General features: G+C 39.0%; 1 protein-coding gene across 1 annotated transcript in view; it reads left to right on the plus strand.

The window, feature by feature from the left end:
* Nucleotides 1-19,113, plus strand: part of Hecw1 (HECT, C2 and WW domain containing E3 ubiquitin protein ligase 1) — a 173,439-nt gene that overhangs the window by 144,992 nt on the left and 9,334 nt on the right. Inside the window, exons 22-26 of the mRNA XM_052156837.1 lie at nucleotides 9,398-9,496; nucleotides 10,017-10,146; nucleotides 12,077-12,223; nucleotides 14,178-14,292; nucleotides 16,743-16,941. Coding sequence (XP_052012797.1) covers nucleotides 9,398-9,496; nucleotides 10,017-10,146; nucleotides 12,077-12,223; nucleotides 14,178-14,292; nucleotides 16,743-16,941 — 690 coding nt within the window. The remainder of the gene's footprint in view (nucleotides 1-9,397; nucleotides 9,497-10,016; nucleotides 10,147-12,076; nucleotides 12,224-14,177; nucleotides 14,293-16,742; nucleotides 16,942-19,113) is intronic.

A 19,113-nucleotide genomic window follows, 5' to 3' on the forward strand; every position in this document is an offset into this window, starting at 1 on the left:
TGACCAGAGCCACATCTGGCCTTGAGGCTTCTCTTGTGGTGAGGATCACCAGTATCTTCTCACTAGAGTGAGTAGGTTGCCTTTCAGATGAGGCTTGTCTTCCCCTCTGGAACCAGGCTCAGCTTGGCTTCCTTCTTTCCAGCACATTTTTCAGCTGGCTGTTGTCTCCTTCTGAAGCTCTCTCTCTCTCTCTCTCTCTCTCTCTCTCTCTCTCTCTCTCTCTCTCTCTCTCTCTCTCTCTCTCTCTCTCTCCCTCCCTCCCTCCCTCCCTCCCTCTCTCCCTCCCTCGCTCCCTCCCTCCCTTCCTCCTTCCCTTTCCCTCTCCCTCTCTCCCTCTCCTTTCCTCTCCTTCTCTCTTTCTCTCTCCCTCTCCCTCCCTCTCTTTCTCTCTTTCTCTTTCTCTCTCCCTCTTCCTCCCCTTCCCCTCCCTTCCTCTTCCTCTCCCTCTCCCTCTCCCTCCCTCCCTCTCCCTCTCCCTCTTCCCTTTCCCTCTCCCTCTCCTTCTCTCTCCCTCTCCCTTCCTCTCCTTCTCTCTTTCTCTCTCCCTCTTCCTCCCCTTCCCCTCTCTTCCTCCCTCCCTCCTTCCCTCTCCCTTCCCCTCCCCCTCTCCCTCCCTCCTTCTCCCCTCCCTCCCTTCCTCTCCCTCCCTCCTTCTTCCCTCCCTCCCTCCCTTCCTTCCTCTCCTTCCCCTTCCCCTCTCCCTCTTCCCCTCCCCATGTCCCTCCCGCTCCCCTCTCCCCTCCTCCTCCCCCCCTCTGAAGGTTTTCTTCATTTTCTTTGAGTCCACTTTTTTTCTGATACTTTTCCTTTCCAAGTCACACTGACAATTTCTAGTCCTCCTCTTATCTGGAATTCAGTGAGCAGTCTTCTTCCACTTTGAACAGTGAAGTCCATTTTGGGCTTCTGGTAACCTGAACAAAACAGTTATGCTGGATTTGTTACTTTTATTTTCTAATCCTGTTCTTGCACCTTGGGACAAATGAATTAACACACAACTCATGAGTGTTCTATTCCCTGTGTCCATCCTCAACAAAGGGTAGATAACTACTGGACATCTGGATGAAGTGGGTCTTTGTCTTACACAAAATGCCAGCAGCAAAAGATTGTAATGCCTCTTGCCTTAAAACCTGTCACCATCCTATTTTTAAGACCATAATCTAGATTCTCAAGTCACTGCTTCTAGATGCTTGTGAGCTGCCAGCAGGGTGAGTGTGGCTGCTGCCCTCTTCTGTTTCTCACTCCATGAGTGTTCATCATTGTTTCAGAGGCCACAAGGAAGACTCTTATCATAGCCTGCATATCATTCATAAGAAAACAGGACTAATGGCTGCAGGGTTTATCATCATGGGCTCAACCTTGTTTGTAAAATTAGATATCGACCCTCAACTCAGGACCAGCTTAGGCAGAGGAAGGAAATGGGCATCCATTCACTGCCTGATTCTATTTCTTAATTCTGGAAAGAGAAATAAACATGACCACAGACTATAAACATGGCTGGGAAATACTGGGTAAGCAATGCCAGATTAAATGTCACTTGGAATTTAAAGATTGCTTGTGTGGCCTAGAGGAGGTGTATTGGAACTGGTTGGTTTTTATTTATTTTCTGTTGTAGCTTCTTGTCCTTCATTGACCTTCTCGTATGTTCCATGGCCTTGTTTGCTTTGTCTGATTCCATTCTAGAAAATAAGCCGAAAGAGACGAAAACACCTTTGCCTTATAATATTGTTTCTTTCTGTGAGCTGCTGTCCTAGTTTCATTTCCATTGCTGTGATAAAACATTATGACAAAAACTATGTAGGGGATAAAAGCTTTATTTGGGTTATATTTCTAGGTTACAGCCCATTATTGCAGGAAAATCAAAGTGGCAGTAAGTTAGGCATCTGGTTATGTCACATCCACGGTCAAGAGTTGAGAGAAATGAATTAACTACTTAGTACCCAGGTAGCTTCTTATACTCATGAAGTCCAGAAAATGGTACCATCCGCCATCTAGCTTTATCTTCACATATTTATTAAGGCAAATTAAAGCCAATCCCCCACAGATTTTCCTCCAGATTTTCCATCAGGTTAACCCGATCTAGATAATTTCTCATTAATACTGTCTTCGCAAGTGATTCTATACTGTTCCATTCTGACTATTAACCTAACCATAAGAGTCAGAGTCTCACCAGGTAGCCCATTTTGGCCTTGAACTTATGATTTTCTGCCTCAGTTTCCCCAATGTTTGGATTACAAGCATGTTTAACATCATCAGGTTTACTGCCTGTGGTTTTGAAGTCCTTGCAATGTCAGTGGTTGTAAGTGTGAATGTCGCTTAGGGATGGTTTACTCTGGGACCCTCTGCACCATTACTCTGTTACTGAGAGAAGGCTTCTTCCCACTCCTCATAATGTATATGTCTCTAAGCTATCTTCACATTTTTTTAAGTTTTTATTTTTTCTTTTCTTTTTATTTATTTATTTTTTATTTGATATATTCTTTATTTACATTTCTTTTTTTTTATTTTTTTTATTCGATATAATTTATTTACATTTCAAATGATTTTCCCTTTCCTTGATCCCCTCTCCACAAAAGTCCCATAAGCCCTCTTCCCTCCCCCTGTTGCCAAATCCACCCCTTCCCACTTCCCTGTCCTGATAGTCCCCTACCCTGCTGCACTGACCTTTCCAGGACCAGTGGCCACTCCTCTGTTCTTCTTGGACATCATTTGATATGTGGATTATGTCTTGGGCATTCCAAGTTTCTAGGCTAATATCCACTTATCAGTGAGTGCATACCATGAGTGTTCTTTTGAGACTGGGTTACATCACTTAGAATGATGTTCTCCAGCTCCATCCATTTGTCTAAGAATTTCATGAATTCATTGTTTCTAATGACTGAATAGTACCCCATTGTGTATATATACCACATTTTCTGTATCCATTCCTCCATTGAGGGACATCTGGGTTCTTTCCATCTCTGGCTATTATAAATAGGGTTGCTATGAACATAGTGGAACATGTATCCTTATTACATACTGGGGAATCCTCTGGGTATATGCCCAGGAGTGGTCTTCCGGAAGTATCATTCCTAGATTTCTGAGGAACCACAAGACTGATTTCCAGAGTGTTAGTACTAGACTGCAACCCTACCAGCAGTGGAGGAGTCTTCCTCTTTCTCTACATCCTTGCCAGCACCTGTTTTTTTCCTGAGCTTTTGATCTTAGCCATTTTGATCTAGCCATAAGGTGAAATCTCAAGGTTGTTTTGATTTGATTTCCCTGATGACTAAGGATGTTGATCATTTCTTTAGGTGCTTCTCAGTCATTTGATATTCCTCGGATGAAAATAGTTTGTTTAGCTCTGTACCCCATTTTTAATGGGGTTATTTGGCTCTCTAGATTTTAACTTCTTGAGTTCTTTGTATATCTTGGATATAATCCCTCTGTCAGATGTAGGGTTGGTAAAGATCTTTTCCCAGTTTGTTGGTTGCCGTTTTTGTGCTTTTGACAATGTCCTTTGCCTTACAGTAACTTTGTAATTTTATGAGGTCCCGTCTGTCAATTTTTGATTTTAGAGCATAAGCTATTGGTGTTCTGTTGAGGAACTTTTCCCCTGTGCCCATGTCCTCAAGGGTCTTCCCCAGTTTCTTTTCTATTAGTTTCAGTGTGTCTGGTTTTAGTTGGAGGTTCTTGATCCACTTGGACTTGAGATTAGTACAAGGAGATAACAATGGATCAATTTGTATTCTTTTGCAAGCTGACCTCCAGTTGAACCAGCACCATTTGTTGAAAAGGCTATCTCTTTTTTCCACTGGATGGTTATAGCTCCCTTGTTAAAGATCAAGTGACCATAATTCTGTGGGTTCATTTCCAGGTCTTCAATCCTATTCCATTGATCAACTTGCCTGTCACAATACCAATACCATGCAGTTTTTACACTAATGCTCTGTAGTACTGATTGAGGTCCAGGATACTGATTCCCCCAGAAGTTCTTTTACTGTTGCGGATAGTTTTAGCTATCCTGTGTTTTTTGTTATTCCAGATGAATTTGAGAATTGCTCTTTCTAAGTCTATGAAGAATTGAGTTGGGATTTTGATGGGAATTGAATCTATAGATTTCCTTTGGCAAGATGGCCATTTTTACTATATTAATCCTGCCAATCCAAAAGCATGGAAGATTTTTTTCCATCTTCTGAGGTCTTCTTCCATTTCTTTCTCCAAAGACTTGAAGTTCCTGTCATTCAGATCTTTCACTTGTTTGGTTAGAGTCACACCAAGATACTTTATATTGTTTGTGGCTATTGTGAAGGGTGTCATTTCCATAATTTCTTTGTCAGTCTTTATTTGTTTATCCTTTGAATATAGGAAAGCTACATATTTGCTTGAGTTAATTTTATATCCAGTCACTTTGGTGAAGTTGTTTATCCTCTGTAGGAGTTCTCTGGTGGAGTTTTTTGGGGTCACTCAAGTATACTATCCTATCATCTGCAAATAGTGATAGTTTGACTTCTTCCTTTACTATTTGTATCCCTTTGACCTCCTTTTGTTGTTTAATTGCTCTGACTTCAAGTCCTATATTGAATAAATGTGGAGAGAGAGGACAGCCTTGTCTAGTCCCTGGTTTTTGTGGGATTGCTTCAAGTTTCTCTCCATTTAGTTTGATGTTGACTACTGGTTTGCTGTATATTGTTTTTGTTATGTTTAGATATGGGCCTTGAATTCCTGTTCTTTCCAAAACCTTTAACATGAAAGGATGCTAAATTTTATCAAATGCTTTTTCAGCATCTAATGAAATGACCATGTGGGTTTTTTTTTCTTTGAGTTTGTTTATGTAGTGGATTACATTGATGATTTCTGTATATTGAACCATCCCTGCATCCCTGGGATGAAGCCTATGTGATCATGGTGGATGATCGTTTTGATGTCTTCTTGAATTCAGTTGGCAAGAATTTTATTGAGTATTTTTGTATCAATATTCATTAGAGAAATTGGTCTAAGGTTTTCTTTTTTGTTGGATCTTTGTGCGGTTTTGGCATCAGCAAAATCGTGGCTTCATAGAACGAGTAGGGTAATGTTGCTTCTGTTTCTATTTTGTGGAATAGTTTGAAGAGTATTGACATTAGGTCTCCTTTGAATGTCTGAAAGAATTCTACACTAAAGCCATCTGGTCCTGTGCTTTTTTTTGGTTGGGAGAGTGTCAATGATCACTTCTATTTCCTTAGGGGATATCGGACCATGTAGATGGTCTATCTGATCCAAATTAAATTTTGGTAGTTGGTATCTGTCTAGGAAACTGACCATTTCATCCAGATTTTCCAGTTGTGCTGAATATAGGCTTTTGTAGTAGGATATGATTTTTTTTAATTTCCTCAGTTTCTGTTGTTATTTCACCCTTTTCATTTCTGATTTTGTTAATTTGGATACTGTCTCTGTGCCCTCTGGTTAGTCTGGCTAAAGGTTTATCTCTCTTATTGATTTTCTCAAAGAACCAGCTCCTGCTTTTGTTGATTCTTTGTATAGTTCTTTTGTTTCAACTTGGTTGATTTCAGCCCTGAGTTTGATGATTTCCTGCCTTGTACTCCTCTTAGGTGTATTAGCTTCTTTTTGTTCCAAAGCTTTCAGGTGTGCTATTAAACTGCTAGTGTATGCTCTCTCCAGCTTCTTTTTGTAGGTACTCAGAGCTAAGAGTTTTCCTCTTAGCCAATTATATGGTCGATTTTGGAGAAGGTACCATGAGGTGCTGAGAAAAAGGTATATTCTTTTGTTTTAGGATAGAATGTTCTATATATATCTGTTAAATCTAATTGGTCCAAAGCTTCGATTAGTTTCCTTGTGTCCCTGTTTAGTTTCTGTTTTCCTGATCAGTCCATTGAGGAAAGTGCAGTGTTGAAGTCACCCACAATTATTGTGTTAGGTGCAATGTGTGCTTTGAGTTTTAATAAAGTTTCTTTTATGAAAGAGGGTGCCCTTGCATTTGGAGCATAGATGTTCAGGATTGAGAGTTCTTCTTGTTGTATTTTTCCTTTGACCAGCAAGAAGTGTCCCTCAGAGTCTCTTTTGATGACTTTGGGTTGAAAGTCAATTTTATCTGATATTAAAATGGCTACTCCAGCTTGTTTCCTGAGACCATTTGCTTGTAAAATTGTCTTCCAGCCTTTTACTCTAAGGTAGTGTTTGTCTTTGACCCTGAGGTGTGTTTCCTGTAAGCAGCAAAATGTAGGGTCCTGTTTGTGTATCCAGTCAGTTAGTCTGTGTCTTTTTATTGGGGCATTAAGTCCATTGATGTTAAGAGATATTAAGGAATAGTGATTGTTACTTCCTATCATTTTTGACATTATTTTTTAAATTTGATTGCTTAACTTCTTTTGGGTTTGATGAAAGGTTACTATCTTGCTTTTTTCAGGGTGAAGTTTCCCTCCTTGTATTGGTGTTTTCCTCCTATTATCCTTTGTAGGGCTGGGTTTGTGGATAGATATTGGGTAAACTTGGTTTTGTCATGGAATATCTTAATTTCTCCATCTACGGTGATTGAGAATTTTGCTGGGTATAGTAGTTTTGGCTGGCATTTGTGTTCTCTTAGAGTCTGCATGAGATCTGCCCAGGATCTTCTAGCCTTCATAGTCTCAGGTGAAAAGTCTGCTGTGATTCTGATAGGTCTTCCTTTATATGTTACTTTGCCTTTTTCTCTTACTGCCTTTAATATTCTTTCTTTGTTTAGAACATTTGGTGTTTTTGCTTCCATTGTGTCCCATAAATTTTATGTTGTGCCTTCATTTTTTTAAAAATTCTAAAAAGTCTTTGATTTCTTTCGTTGTTTCTTCCTTGACCAAGGTATCATTGAGTAGAGCACTGTTCAGTTTCCATGTGTATGTGAGCTTTCTGTTGTTTTTATTGCTTTTGAAGACCACCCTTATTCCATAGTGATCTGATAGGAGGCATAGAATTAGTTCGATTGTCTTATATCTGTTGAGGTCTGTTTTGTAACAAATTATATGGTCAATTTTGGAGAAGATACCTTGAGGTGCCGAGAAGAAGGTATATTATTTTGCTTTAGGATGAAATGTTCTATAGAAATCTATTAAATCCATTTGGTCCGAAACTTCTGTTAGTTCCACTGTGACTTTGTTTAGTTTGTGTTTCCCTGATCTGTCCATTGAAGAGAGTGGGGTGTTGAAGTCACCCACAAGTATTGTGTGGGGTGTGATGTGTGCTTTAAACTTTAGTAGGGTTTCCTTTACAAATGCCGGTGCCCTTGTATTTGGGGCATAGATGTTCAAAATTGAGAGTTCTTCCTGGTAGATTTCTCCTTTGATGAGTATAAAGTGTCCTTCTCTGTCTCTTTTGATGACTTTTGGTTGAAAGTCTATTTTATCGGATATTAGAATGGCTTGTTTCCTGGAACCATTTGCTTGGAGAACTGTTTTCCAGCCTTTTACGCTGAGGTAGTGTTTGTCTTTGACACTGAGATGCATTTCCTGTATGCAGCAAAATGTTGGGTCTTGTTTACAAATCCAGTCTGTTAGTCTATGTCTGTTTATTGGAGAATTGAGTCCATTGATGTTAAGAGATATTAAGGAATAGTGATTGTTGCTTTCTGTCATTTTGATGCTATTTTTAATGTTTGGTGGTTATCTTCTTTTGGGTTTGTTGAAAGATTACTATCTTGCTTTTTCTAGGGTGTAGTTGCCCTCCTTATGTTAGCATTTTCCATTTATTATTCTTTGTAGGGCTAGATTTGTGGAAAAATATTGTGAAAATTTGCCTTTATCATGGAATATCTTGGTTTTTCCATCTACAGTGGTTGAGAGTTTTGCTGGTTATAGTAGTCTGGGCTGGTATTTGTGTTCTCTTAGGGTCTATATGAGATCTTCCCAGGATCTTCTTGCTTTCATGGCCTCTGGTGAGAAGTCTGGTTTAATTCTGATAGATCTTCCTTTATATGTTACTTGGCCTGTTTCTCTTACTACTTTTAATATTCTTTCTTTTTTTAGTACATTTGATTGTAACTGCCAGCATTTACATCAAACAGGTTACCTTGAAGAGAAGCTGGGGATGTATGGGAAGGCAGTGAAAAGAAAGCAGGACCAAGACATTTGCTGTTCAAGTTCTCAAGGTTTAATGGAGGACTCCAAATATATAGGCAGGGGAGAGCCCTTCTCTCAAAGGCTGGAAACTTCTCTGGAGAACTGGTTGCTCCTCAGGTGGCTAGTGTTTCTTAGGAAACTACAAGTCCTTGAAGAACAATGGGTTTCACCTTGGCCTGAGCAGTCCACCCTAGGTGGAATGGATTATGGCTAACACAGGAGTTCCCGCTCAAAGGTTGGGAGAGGAACTTCACACTGGTCAATGTCAAGTTCCTGCCAGGTGGCATGGCATCCCAATGAAGCTCTCTACATTTGGTGTTTTGATTATTATGTGATGGGAGGAATTTCTGTTCTGATCCAGTCTGTTTGGAGTTCTGTAGGCTTCTTGTAAGTTCATGGGCATCTCTCTTTAGGTTAGGGAAGTTTTCTTCTATGATTTTGTTGAAGATATTTGCTGGCCCTTTAAGTTGTAAATCTTCTATACCTATAATCATTAGGTTTGGTCTTCTCATTGTGTCCTGGATTTCCTTGATATTTTGGGTTACAAGCTTTTTGCATTTCGCACTTTCTTTGACTGTTGAGTCAATGCTTTCTATAGTAACTTCAGTACTTGAGATTGATTCTTCTATCTCTTATATTCTGTTGGTGATATTTGCATCTGACTCTTGATTTCTTTCCAATGTTTTCTATCTCCAGAGTTGTCTCCCTTTGTCATTTCTTAATTGTTTCTACTTCTATTTTTAGATCCTGGATGGTTTTGTTTAGTTCCTTCACTTGTTTATTTGTGTTTAGATTGGCAGGATTAATATAGTAAAAATGGCCATCTTGCCAAAAGCAATAAACAGATTTCAATGCAATTGCCATCAAAATTCCAACTCAATTCTTCATAGAGTTAGAAAAAGAAATTTGCAAATTCATGTGGAATAACAAAAAAACAAGGATAGGAAAAATCTATTCTCATCAATAAAAGAACTTCTGTCCATCACAATCACCATCTCTGTCCTACAGAGCAATTGTGATTAAAAAAACTTCATGGGATTGGTACACTGAAAGGCAGGTAGATCAATGGAATATTATTGAAGACCCAGAAATGAACTCACCCACCCATGGTCATTAGGTCTTTGACAAAGGAGTTAAATCATCCAGTGGAAAAAACATAGCCCTTTCAACAAATGGTGCTGGTTCAACTGGAGGTCAGCATGCAGAAGAATGTGCATCGATCCAATTACCAATGCCATGAATAAAGCTACATTTAAAATTTTGTATAAATTAAATTATTTAGTAATATAAATTCCTAGTAACTCTTAAACTTCTTTGCTTTATGTATGTTTCAGGTTTAGATTCAGTGGTCGTATCCTGGGCCTAGCTCTGATCCATCAGTACCTCCTGGATGCTTTCTTCACAAGACCCTTCTATAAGGGACTCCTGAAGCTGTAAGTGATTGTAGGATGGTTCCATGTAGCCTATCTGGAAGATGACAGTGCTGCCCTTCGTCATGTCTCTGGCCTTTTTTTCCAATTTTGTTTCAACCATTCCTACTAAGTTTCTATCGTTTCTTGTTCTGAATATATATATACATTTTGGTGCAATAAAAAGGCATTTGTAGGTATAAGAAAGAAATTAACAAGTAATGAATATTAATTCATATATGTAGAAATCATAACATTGTGAACATTGTATTAAGCAGTTGAGTATAATTGGCTTGATTTTTAGGTACCTATGAGTCAATAATCATTTCATATTTATTATTGAAATTTTAATAGTTTCTTTTCAAAAGAAAACTATTCAATAAATTAAAACTATTCAATTACTGTTTGATCAATACATTCAAAAGTATCTAGTAATTGTAAAGCTTATGATGTTTATTGAGAAGCCCCACAATCATGTTTGGAATGGGGTCTGGAAACCATATTTGTTTACTCAGTTTTTCTTGTTGCCTTTAAATTCTCCCAGGCCATGTGATCTGAGTGACCTAGAATACTTGGACGAGGAATTCCACCAGAGTTTACAGTGGATGAAGGACAACAACATCACAGATATTCTCGATCTAACTTTCACTGTTAATGAAGAAGTTTTTGGACAGGTTTGTGTGGTGTGTTCTTGGAAAAGAAATTTTGTTGTTCGCTGTGGTAAATGCATAGGATAAACCTTGACCATCTTAGAAAATTTGAAGTGTACACTTCAGTATTGTTAAATGTATTCACGTCATTTGGCCACCAAATTCTAGAACTTTTCTTCTTTCAAAATTGAAATGCTACCAATTAAACAACACCTCCTCCCAACCCCTAACTCCTGGAAAATGCCATACAATTTCTATTTTTATGATTTTTGACTCTAGATCTTTCAAGTAACTATGTTTCTTTCATCTTTGTGGTGATTATAAACATTGCTAACAAGAGTGGCTGGTTGGTCCCTACTGCTAATTCCTGGATTGCATACGCATTACATGTATCCTATTTCAGGGTATAGGATGTCTGAATCATATGTTAATGGAATTTTATTTTTAAATCAGATAACAAAATTTGCACTGGTCCAAACCAAGGTCCTCTGGAAGAGCAGCCAGTGCTCTTACTGCTGAGCCATCTCTCCAGCCCCAGGACTTTTTCCTTGATAGCCCTGCCAGAGCATCTTCCTTATTTCTGTCACTGTGACATGGTTCTACCCTATGCAGGAATTTTGAAAATCAAATGGAATCATGGACCAGAAAACATTTAAGGTATACCATAAGATACAAAGTATCTCTGTATCTTCAAAACTACATATAGTTCTTTCATTTATCCACTTAGTACTCCAGAATGCATAGATCTTGACACAAAACACAAAAAATTCCCATGTGGATTCTATAAGAATTTATTAGCATACTATTAAATTTGTTGGTCAAACAGGTGTGAAACTCTTCATATTTGTTAATTATATCTAATTTGGTATAAATTTTCTAAGATATATTTTCCAGAGAAAAAGAAATTAAAGAACATATGTAGTGTGTAATATATATATGTATGTATGTAAGTATGCTTAGAAAAACACATGAGATATATTTTTATATTCTCTAGTATACAAAAAGATAGCACACAGACCCTAGCTCCTGGCTGGTGAGTTTGTCTTTTAAAGCATGAGTTCCTTTTTAAGTGGAGACCCCTCTGATTCTCTGCACTCTGCTTCATAGCCACATTAACAGACAGTTTAGAAAAACAAATCTTTCTACCCACATCTACTGTCCTTCTCTTTAGGTATACAATAAGAACTTGCCACATAAGAGCTGCAATTTGTTGCCCTAATTGAGATATAGAGGCATCAATTATCTGACTGTAGTGTTGAGACATTTGGCTCCTTCCACCTTAAGGAACAACCCAGGTTATTTCTTGTTTGTTTCCAATATAACCCTTTAGTTAAAAAATATGTTTCTGTCGGGCGGTGGTGGTGCACGCCTGTAATCCCAGCACTCTGGGAGGCAGAGGCAGGCGGATTTCTGAGTTCGAGGCCAGCCTGGTCTACCGAGTGAGTTCCAGGACAGCCAGGGCTATACAGAGAAACCCTGTCTCCGAAAAAAACAAATCCAAAAAAACCAATATATGTGTGTGTGTGTGTGTGTGTGTGTGTGTGTGTGTGTGTGTGTGTGTTTCTAAGACTAAAGAGGTGGCTCAGAACTTAAGAGCACTCACTGGCTGCTCTTCCAGAGGTCCTGGGTTCAATACCAAGCAACCATGTGGTGGCGGCTCACAACCATCAATAATAAGGTCTAGTGCCCTCTTCTGGTGTCCAGGCATGCATGCAGGCAGAACATTGTGTACATAATTAACCTTTTTTTTAAAAAAAGAAAGAATTTTTTTTCTGTACAAAAATAAATAAATAAATTGTAGCTCTTCTAAGTTGCTTAAGAATTTTCTTTGAACAACAGAAACTTTCTTTAGTAACTTGTAGGAAGGAAAAACTGCCTATTTTGTGCTGGGGCCAACCTAGATAAAAATGTTTCCTGAATGATAAGCATCATGATCCTCCTGTCCATTCGAAAGGTAACAGAAAGAGAGTTGAAGTCTGGAGGTGCCAACACGCAGGTGACTGAGAAGAACAAGAAGGAGTACATTGAGAGGATGGTGAAGTGGCGTGTGGAGCGCGGTGTGGTGCCACAGACGGAGGCACTGGTCAGGGGTTTTTATGAGGTAAGACCTTGAGTGGCCCAGGAAAACAGGCCATAGCCCTGTGCTTTGCAGTGGAGCCTATACCTCTCCTGGAAGCTGGAAGAGGAGCAGGGATTTAATAGTTCAGAGCAGAGAGAAAGAAGTCAGGTTTATAGTCTTGTACCCAGAGGGTGGGAAGCATCTAGCTGGACTGGCTGGACCAGACTTCTTTATGTATGAATACCAGTCCAGCACTAAGTTAAAATATTCTCAAATAAATTGTAATTGACTTGGCCCTGCTGTGCCAGGTGAGGAAGTATCCAGTATTTCTTGTGTAGCTATGTGGATATAACATTTCCTCCAGGCCACTGTAACCAAAAAAACAAACAAACAAACAAAAAAGCCAAGCAGAAACACCGGAGGGAAGTAGCCACTCCCCCTGGGTGTCAGTTTTGTCATAGATCTCTGTCCTGTCATCATGCTGAGCAGTAAATTGAGAAAGCAGGACATCTGCTAGACTTCCCATGCCCCCAAAATGATGCCTTTATACTTCAATTTAGAAATTCGCTTTGGAAGTTTATTTTCTAATTTACTGTCCACCACTAATTTGGTCTAAAACAGGCAGCACCGAAAACATTCAGCTGACCTGGACTGGCACATCTGGCAGAAGATGTAAAGCCATACCACAGAGCTCTAACCAACAGGTCCTTCCCAATCCTTAGAGAGGAGAACAAGGAAATTGGGGGGGAGGGGAGTAAAGGAAGGGGACTGAATGAAACGAATAATAATGTCATGGGAAGGACATGCAATGTAACTTGGGAGCTTAAATGTTACTTCATTTACAATCAAGTCAGAATTGCTTTTGAACTTGCTCTCAGGAAAGATCTGAAGTGGTAAGATGGGACTTTCCTTCTGTTCCCATCCCACTAAGGATTGTGTTCTAAAATTGCTCAAACTACTATTGTGGCTTCTGTAGTTTAAAAGAAAAGCAAATACCAAGTTTCCTCTAAGCATCAGGAATTGATTTATCATAATCTTAGAGGCTGGGCATTCCAAGATCAGGACAGTGGCAGATTCAGTGTCTGATAAGGGCCAACAGCTTCACAGGTATCAGCTTCCTGCCTAAACTCAGTGAGAAATGCAAGGATCATGTGCTTTTCTCAGGGCGCTTAACCCTATGCTTTAGGATCTAATTACCTCTTTTATTTTCTTTTACGTAACATTTTTATTGCTTATTTAGGAATTTCACATCATGAACCCCAATCAAACTCATTTCCCAGTCCTCCCAGGTTCCTCCCCCCCACCTCTACTTGCCTCTTTTTTAATTAATTATTTTATTTATATACTTCCCAAATGTTGCTCCAACTCCCAATGCCCACTCCTGGAGTTCTTCACCACATCCCCCTTCCCTGGAGCATCAAATCTTCATGGCGTCCTCTGAGAAGCTCTGCCAGCAACTGACTGGTACAGATATAGATACTTACAGCTAAATATTGGACTGAAGTCAGGAATCCCTAGAGAAAGGTTAGGCGAAGGATTAAAGGAGCTGAAAGGGGATGGCAACCCCATAGGAAGACCAACAATGTCAACTAACTTGGACCCCTGGGAGCTCCCAGAGACAAAACCATCAATCAAAGAGCATTCATGGGATAGTCCGAGGCCCCAGGCACATATGTAGCAAAAAGAATGCCTTGCTGACTTCAGTGGGAAAGGATGCACCTAATTTCCTCATTTTAAAAATTATTTTGAGATTATAATACAGTTACATATTTAAGGTTCCAGAGCTGGGAATAAAGATTATAACAAGCAAGTAGAATTGAAGATATAAGTATTCAGAACTCTGCTATGATTTTAAATTTTAAAATGACTGCATATTTGAAATAGATTATTTATAAATGATAGTTACTTTCCCAATCTGATAGGCAATAATAATAATCATGAATTTGTGGTGTGTGTGTGTGTGTGTGTGTGTGTGTGTGCTGCAACTGTCATTCAGGTTGTAGACTCAAGACTTGTCTCAGTGTTTGATGCGAGGGAGCTGGAGCTGGTGATCGCCGGAACTGCTGAAATTGACCTGAATGACTGGAGGAATAACACTGAGTACCGGGGAGGTGAGCTAGTAGTGCTTTTGATAATATAGGTCTTAAAGAAAAACTGTTGAAATAAAGTTGGCTTCATGTAAAGTTGGCTATTTTAAAATAAAGAACTTAATAATATTTAGTACATTCAAAATCTTACGTAACAATAGCTTCTACCTGGTTCTAAAATACTTTCACCATCTCAAGAAAGGCTGATAGCCATCAAGCAGTTCTTATCTGCCCCTTGTCTCCATCATGCAGACACCTGGCAACCATAAATCTTTATTCTGCCTCTGTGGAATTTAACAACTCTAGAAATTTCAAATAAATACTGTCATACAAAATACAGTCCTCTTGTCTGCCCTCTTTGACTTAACATATTTTTTGAGGTTCATCCATGCTCTGACATGTTTTAGTATTTCATCCCTTTGTATAGCTAAATAGTAGTACATCACACCATTATCTAGAATTTTTGCTACTGTGATTATAATGCCTGGGATTCTAGGCTCAGTGCTTCTTCAGCAAATGCTACACCACTAAAGAATATCCTGAGCCCAATTTATCACTTTTTAAACCTTCAAAGCTTTATATCAGTCAGGCGGTGGTGGCGCACGCCTGTAATCCCAGCACTCTGGGAGGCAGAGGCAGGCGGACTTCTGAGTTCGAGGCCAGCCTGGTCTACAGAGTGAGTTCCAGGACAGCCAGGGCTACACAGAGAAACCCTGTCTCAAAAAAAACCAAATCCAAAAAAAAAAAAAACAAACAAGCAAACAAACAAAATAAAACAAAGCTTTACTTCAGTACAAAATTGTTTCTTCTCACCTCTCTGCCCCTTGGGCTCTCCTCCCCTCCCCCCTCTCTCCATGTGGTCATGGCCTGCCTCCACTCTACTCTCTCTCTCTCTCTCTCTCTCTCTCTCTCTCTCTCTCTCTCTCTTCTTAACAATAAAAATTGTGATTCTTACCATATGATGACTGTAGGGAATATTTTCCTAGAACATTTGACTTCTTAGTCTAGTCATCCAAACTAGAAACAGAATATGAAGCAATATGTACATTTGAATTTACTTACTTACTTACTTACTTACTTACTTGCTTGCTTGCTTGCTTGCTTGCTTGCTGAGATGGTGTTCCACTTTCTAGCCTTGGATGGCTTAGAACTTACTATGTAGACCAAAGCTGATGTCAGACTCACAAAGATCCACCTACCTTTGCTTTCTAACTTTTGCATGTATTATCACACCTGGCACTGACTAAATTTTCTAAAAGCTATATTAGAAAAAGTACAAACAAAGAATTTTAATTTATGCTTTTTAACTTAATATGTCCAAAATAGCATTTTGACATGGGATTGTTGTTAAGAAATTATTAGTGTAGGACATGTGTACATATGTAGACTTTGAAAGCATCATTTTCATCAGATCAGATCTTTCCCTAAAACATAGTCTTATTACTCACAGAAGACTTTTTCAGTAGTTCAGCCTCAAAAACCCTCCTTTTAGGTAAAATGTTAGAAAGAAATCCCAACCAATATAACAGAAGGGGGAATGGAATGGGATACCAATTCAGCCTCCTTCAGCCAGTCACCTGAAAAGTCCTCTGGAAGTTCTATGCAGATCAGTTAAGAAAACTTCTAGCAAAAGTATTCAACATGAATGCTTCTACTGAACCATTAAGACTTCTAATGTCCCAGCAACTCCCTGGCCCAGACCTCAACAGATACTCAGTTGTTAGCTGACTTCCTGATACCTCATGTTTTCCTTATTCTCATTATTTCCTCTGTTCAGAATGCCCTCTCACTTTGCTCTACTACATAAACGCTTCCCATGCCAAACTCAAACCCTGCTTCCTTCACAGAGCTTTCTCAATTTGTACCCACATGTATCTCCCCGCTCTTTCAATGCCTCTTACCTTTGTGTTGAGTGGCGATCATTTCTCTAAATTTCTTCTCACAAGCCTATCTGCTTCAAAAGAGCCTTAAAGCAGCTCCATGTCCAGTCTTGACTTAGAAAAGAACTGTGTAATAGAATCAGGCTTTTCTCTCTGAGCAGTCATGACTTCTAGAAACCTGTCCCCTTCAGCCAGGTTTGCATATAACTTCTATCTGTTCTTAAGTTCTAGACCCTCCTGTGCTATGTTGTTGCCAAGTGCTAAAACATCAAAACAAAGAAAACATAGATGGTTTGCCTATATTGAGTCTTTTTGTTCCTTACTTAAATTCACATAAAGCTGGGATATGTTAGGTTGCAGCCAATTCTTTAAATGAAAAGCAAACACCTCAGAGAAATCCTCTCAAATACCCAGTTTTGTAAATGAGCTATATTCTAAATCTGCTTGTTTTAAAACCCTACCAAGTTATATAAATTAATTAAGTCTTGCCTATCTAATTGCCACAATTAGCAAAATCAAAAGATCTGAAGTTGCAGTTCAGCTAACATGTCTCTTCCTCCTCTCTCCTGGCCTCCATCTCTTTTTTAAAACCAGGTTATCATGATGGCCACCTTGTGATCCGCTGGTTCTGGGCTGCAGTGGAACGCTTCAATAATGAGCAGAGATTGAGATTACTTCAGTTTGTGACAGGAACATCAAGTGTTCCCTATGAAGGCTTTGCAGCTCTGCGGGGAAGCAATGGACTTCGACGTTTCTGCATAGAGAAGTGGGGAAAAATTACATCTCTTCCCAGGTACAGAGCTCCTGCCAAACTTCATGAACCCTGCAGAGAAAAAGCATTCATTGCTATTTGAATCATGAGTCTTTTAAGATTGAACTTTTGCTTGTCACACAGTGTTCTGTTATTTGTTCTACTAAAGATGTAAGATGACTCTAAGGCTTGGATTGAGACTGTATTTTTAGTGATATTTTAGTTATTGATCATATTTGAGTTGTAATGTCCAATGTGCCAATAATGGAAGACTGTCCAACACATCCAAAACTTAACTTGAATACTCTTTAGGAGGAAAGGTCATTACTGTAAAGGTGCTGGAAATGCAAAGTAACCCCACTAACATAGAGCATACACCTATAGCACACACTTGATATTTCATAGGATAGTTAGATATTTCTGTATACATCATATTTTTTTCCAATGAATTTTAAAATATGTGGAAATGGGATCATGTATATTCATGGGTCTCTTCAGTGATTTCTACATATTACTCTATTTAAAAGCCCATTGTGCTATAAATTCACAAAAAGGCACTTTAAACTTCCTACCCCATGAGTTTCAGTGCCAAGTTTTACATGGTCCTTTTTATTCTGCTCTTGGTAGCATAATTTGATCAATAAAATAGGATCGCTAGAAATACTTATGGACAGGCACTCTAGTAATAAATATTACTTTGACAAACATAAGAAAATATGAATTTTGTGGTATTTAGATGATAATGGCCCTCATAAACATCTGTTTGAATATTTGTTCCCGAGTTAGTGGAACAACAGTTGGAAAGGATTAGGAGATGTGGTCTTGTTGGAAGAAGTATTTGACATACTTCAATGGAGTGGGCTTTGTAGTTTTAAAAACCCACCCCAGGCTCAGCTACACTGTCTCTGCCTGCTGCCTGCAGATCAGGATATAAAGCTCTCAGATACTACTCCAATGCCCTATCTGTCTGCTTCCTACCATGATGATCATGAGCTAACCGTCTAAAATGGAAAGGAAGTCCCCAATTACATGCTTCATTTTATAAAAGTTACTTTGAGCATAGTGTTAATTGTACCAGACACTAATTATCATTTTTTTACATCTTCTACTTAGAAAAGGTATATATTTGGTACAGATCTATCTCAATATGGTCATTACTGTAGTAACATTTTAGATAAATTAAAAGGAAGAGATGCTATGACTGATTAATCCTATTAATTTGGTTCTATGAAGGTATACTATGTCATGATGGGAAGTATAAGGAAAAAATCCAGTTTACCCATGCCTGAGAGGGAGGGATAGTATAGGAGAAGGGACAAAGAATGGAGAGAAGAAAAGAACTAAAATAAATAGAAATAGCCAAGAGTCTGTTTGAGGAAATGTCCCTAATAACCTACCTTCTCTCACTACATTCCACATTGTAAAGCTCTCATTGTTTCCCAATGACATCACTGCAGAACTCAAGTCTTTAACACTTAGGCCTTGGGGAATATGCTATGTACAAACTATAGCAGCACCAAAATACCTTTTCTAAATTCATATAATTAAAAGATTTTGGGCTGGAGAGATGGCTCAGCAGTTAAGAGCACTGGCTGCCGTTTCAGAGGTCCTGAATTCTGTTCCCAGTAACCACATGGTGGCTCATAATCATCTAAAATATGATCTGATGAACTCTTCTGCCATGAACATATACATCCAGATAGAGCATTCATATACATAACATTAATTAATTAGAAAATACTAATGAAGTCTAAATTTCATCTAATTTTCCAGGACTTCTTGTTTTCCTCAGGGCAGTTCATGTACTCTTGGGTGTTACATGATTCTGGTCCTGAGAATATCAGAATCCTAATTTCTGCTCATCCCAGATTGGAAACTGGCAGCAGACCAAACAATAATACCAACAAAGTATAGCTTTGGAGATATTTAGATGCATATGAACAAGAGGTTACTTACAGGAGCAGAAATGACTCCAAAACATGCATCACCTAAAACCTATTCCAGAATGACTCACCAAAGCTGGGAATATGGAGTGCACATTAGGCTATGCAGTTGAGTAGGCTAGAAAGTGTCTGTTCGCTCCACCATCTTGGCTCCCGGACGACAGACAGAGCCAACAGACAGCGCCAGGTACGCAGACAGAGCCCAAGTCTAATATCACTTGAATCTCAGCCTGTCAGGCTTTTGCCTGCACCCAGGGCCTGGGCAGATCTG

Source organism: Apodemus sylvaticus, chromosome 14 (genome assembly GCF_947179515.1).
Source record: "Apodemus sylvaticus chromosome 14, mApoSyl1.1, whole genome shotgun sequence".
Classification (NCBI taxonomy): domain Eukaryota; kingdom Metazoa; phylum Chordata; class Mammalia; order Rodentia; family Muridae; genus Apodemus; species Apodemus sylvaticus.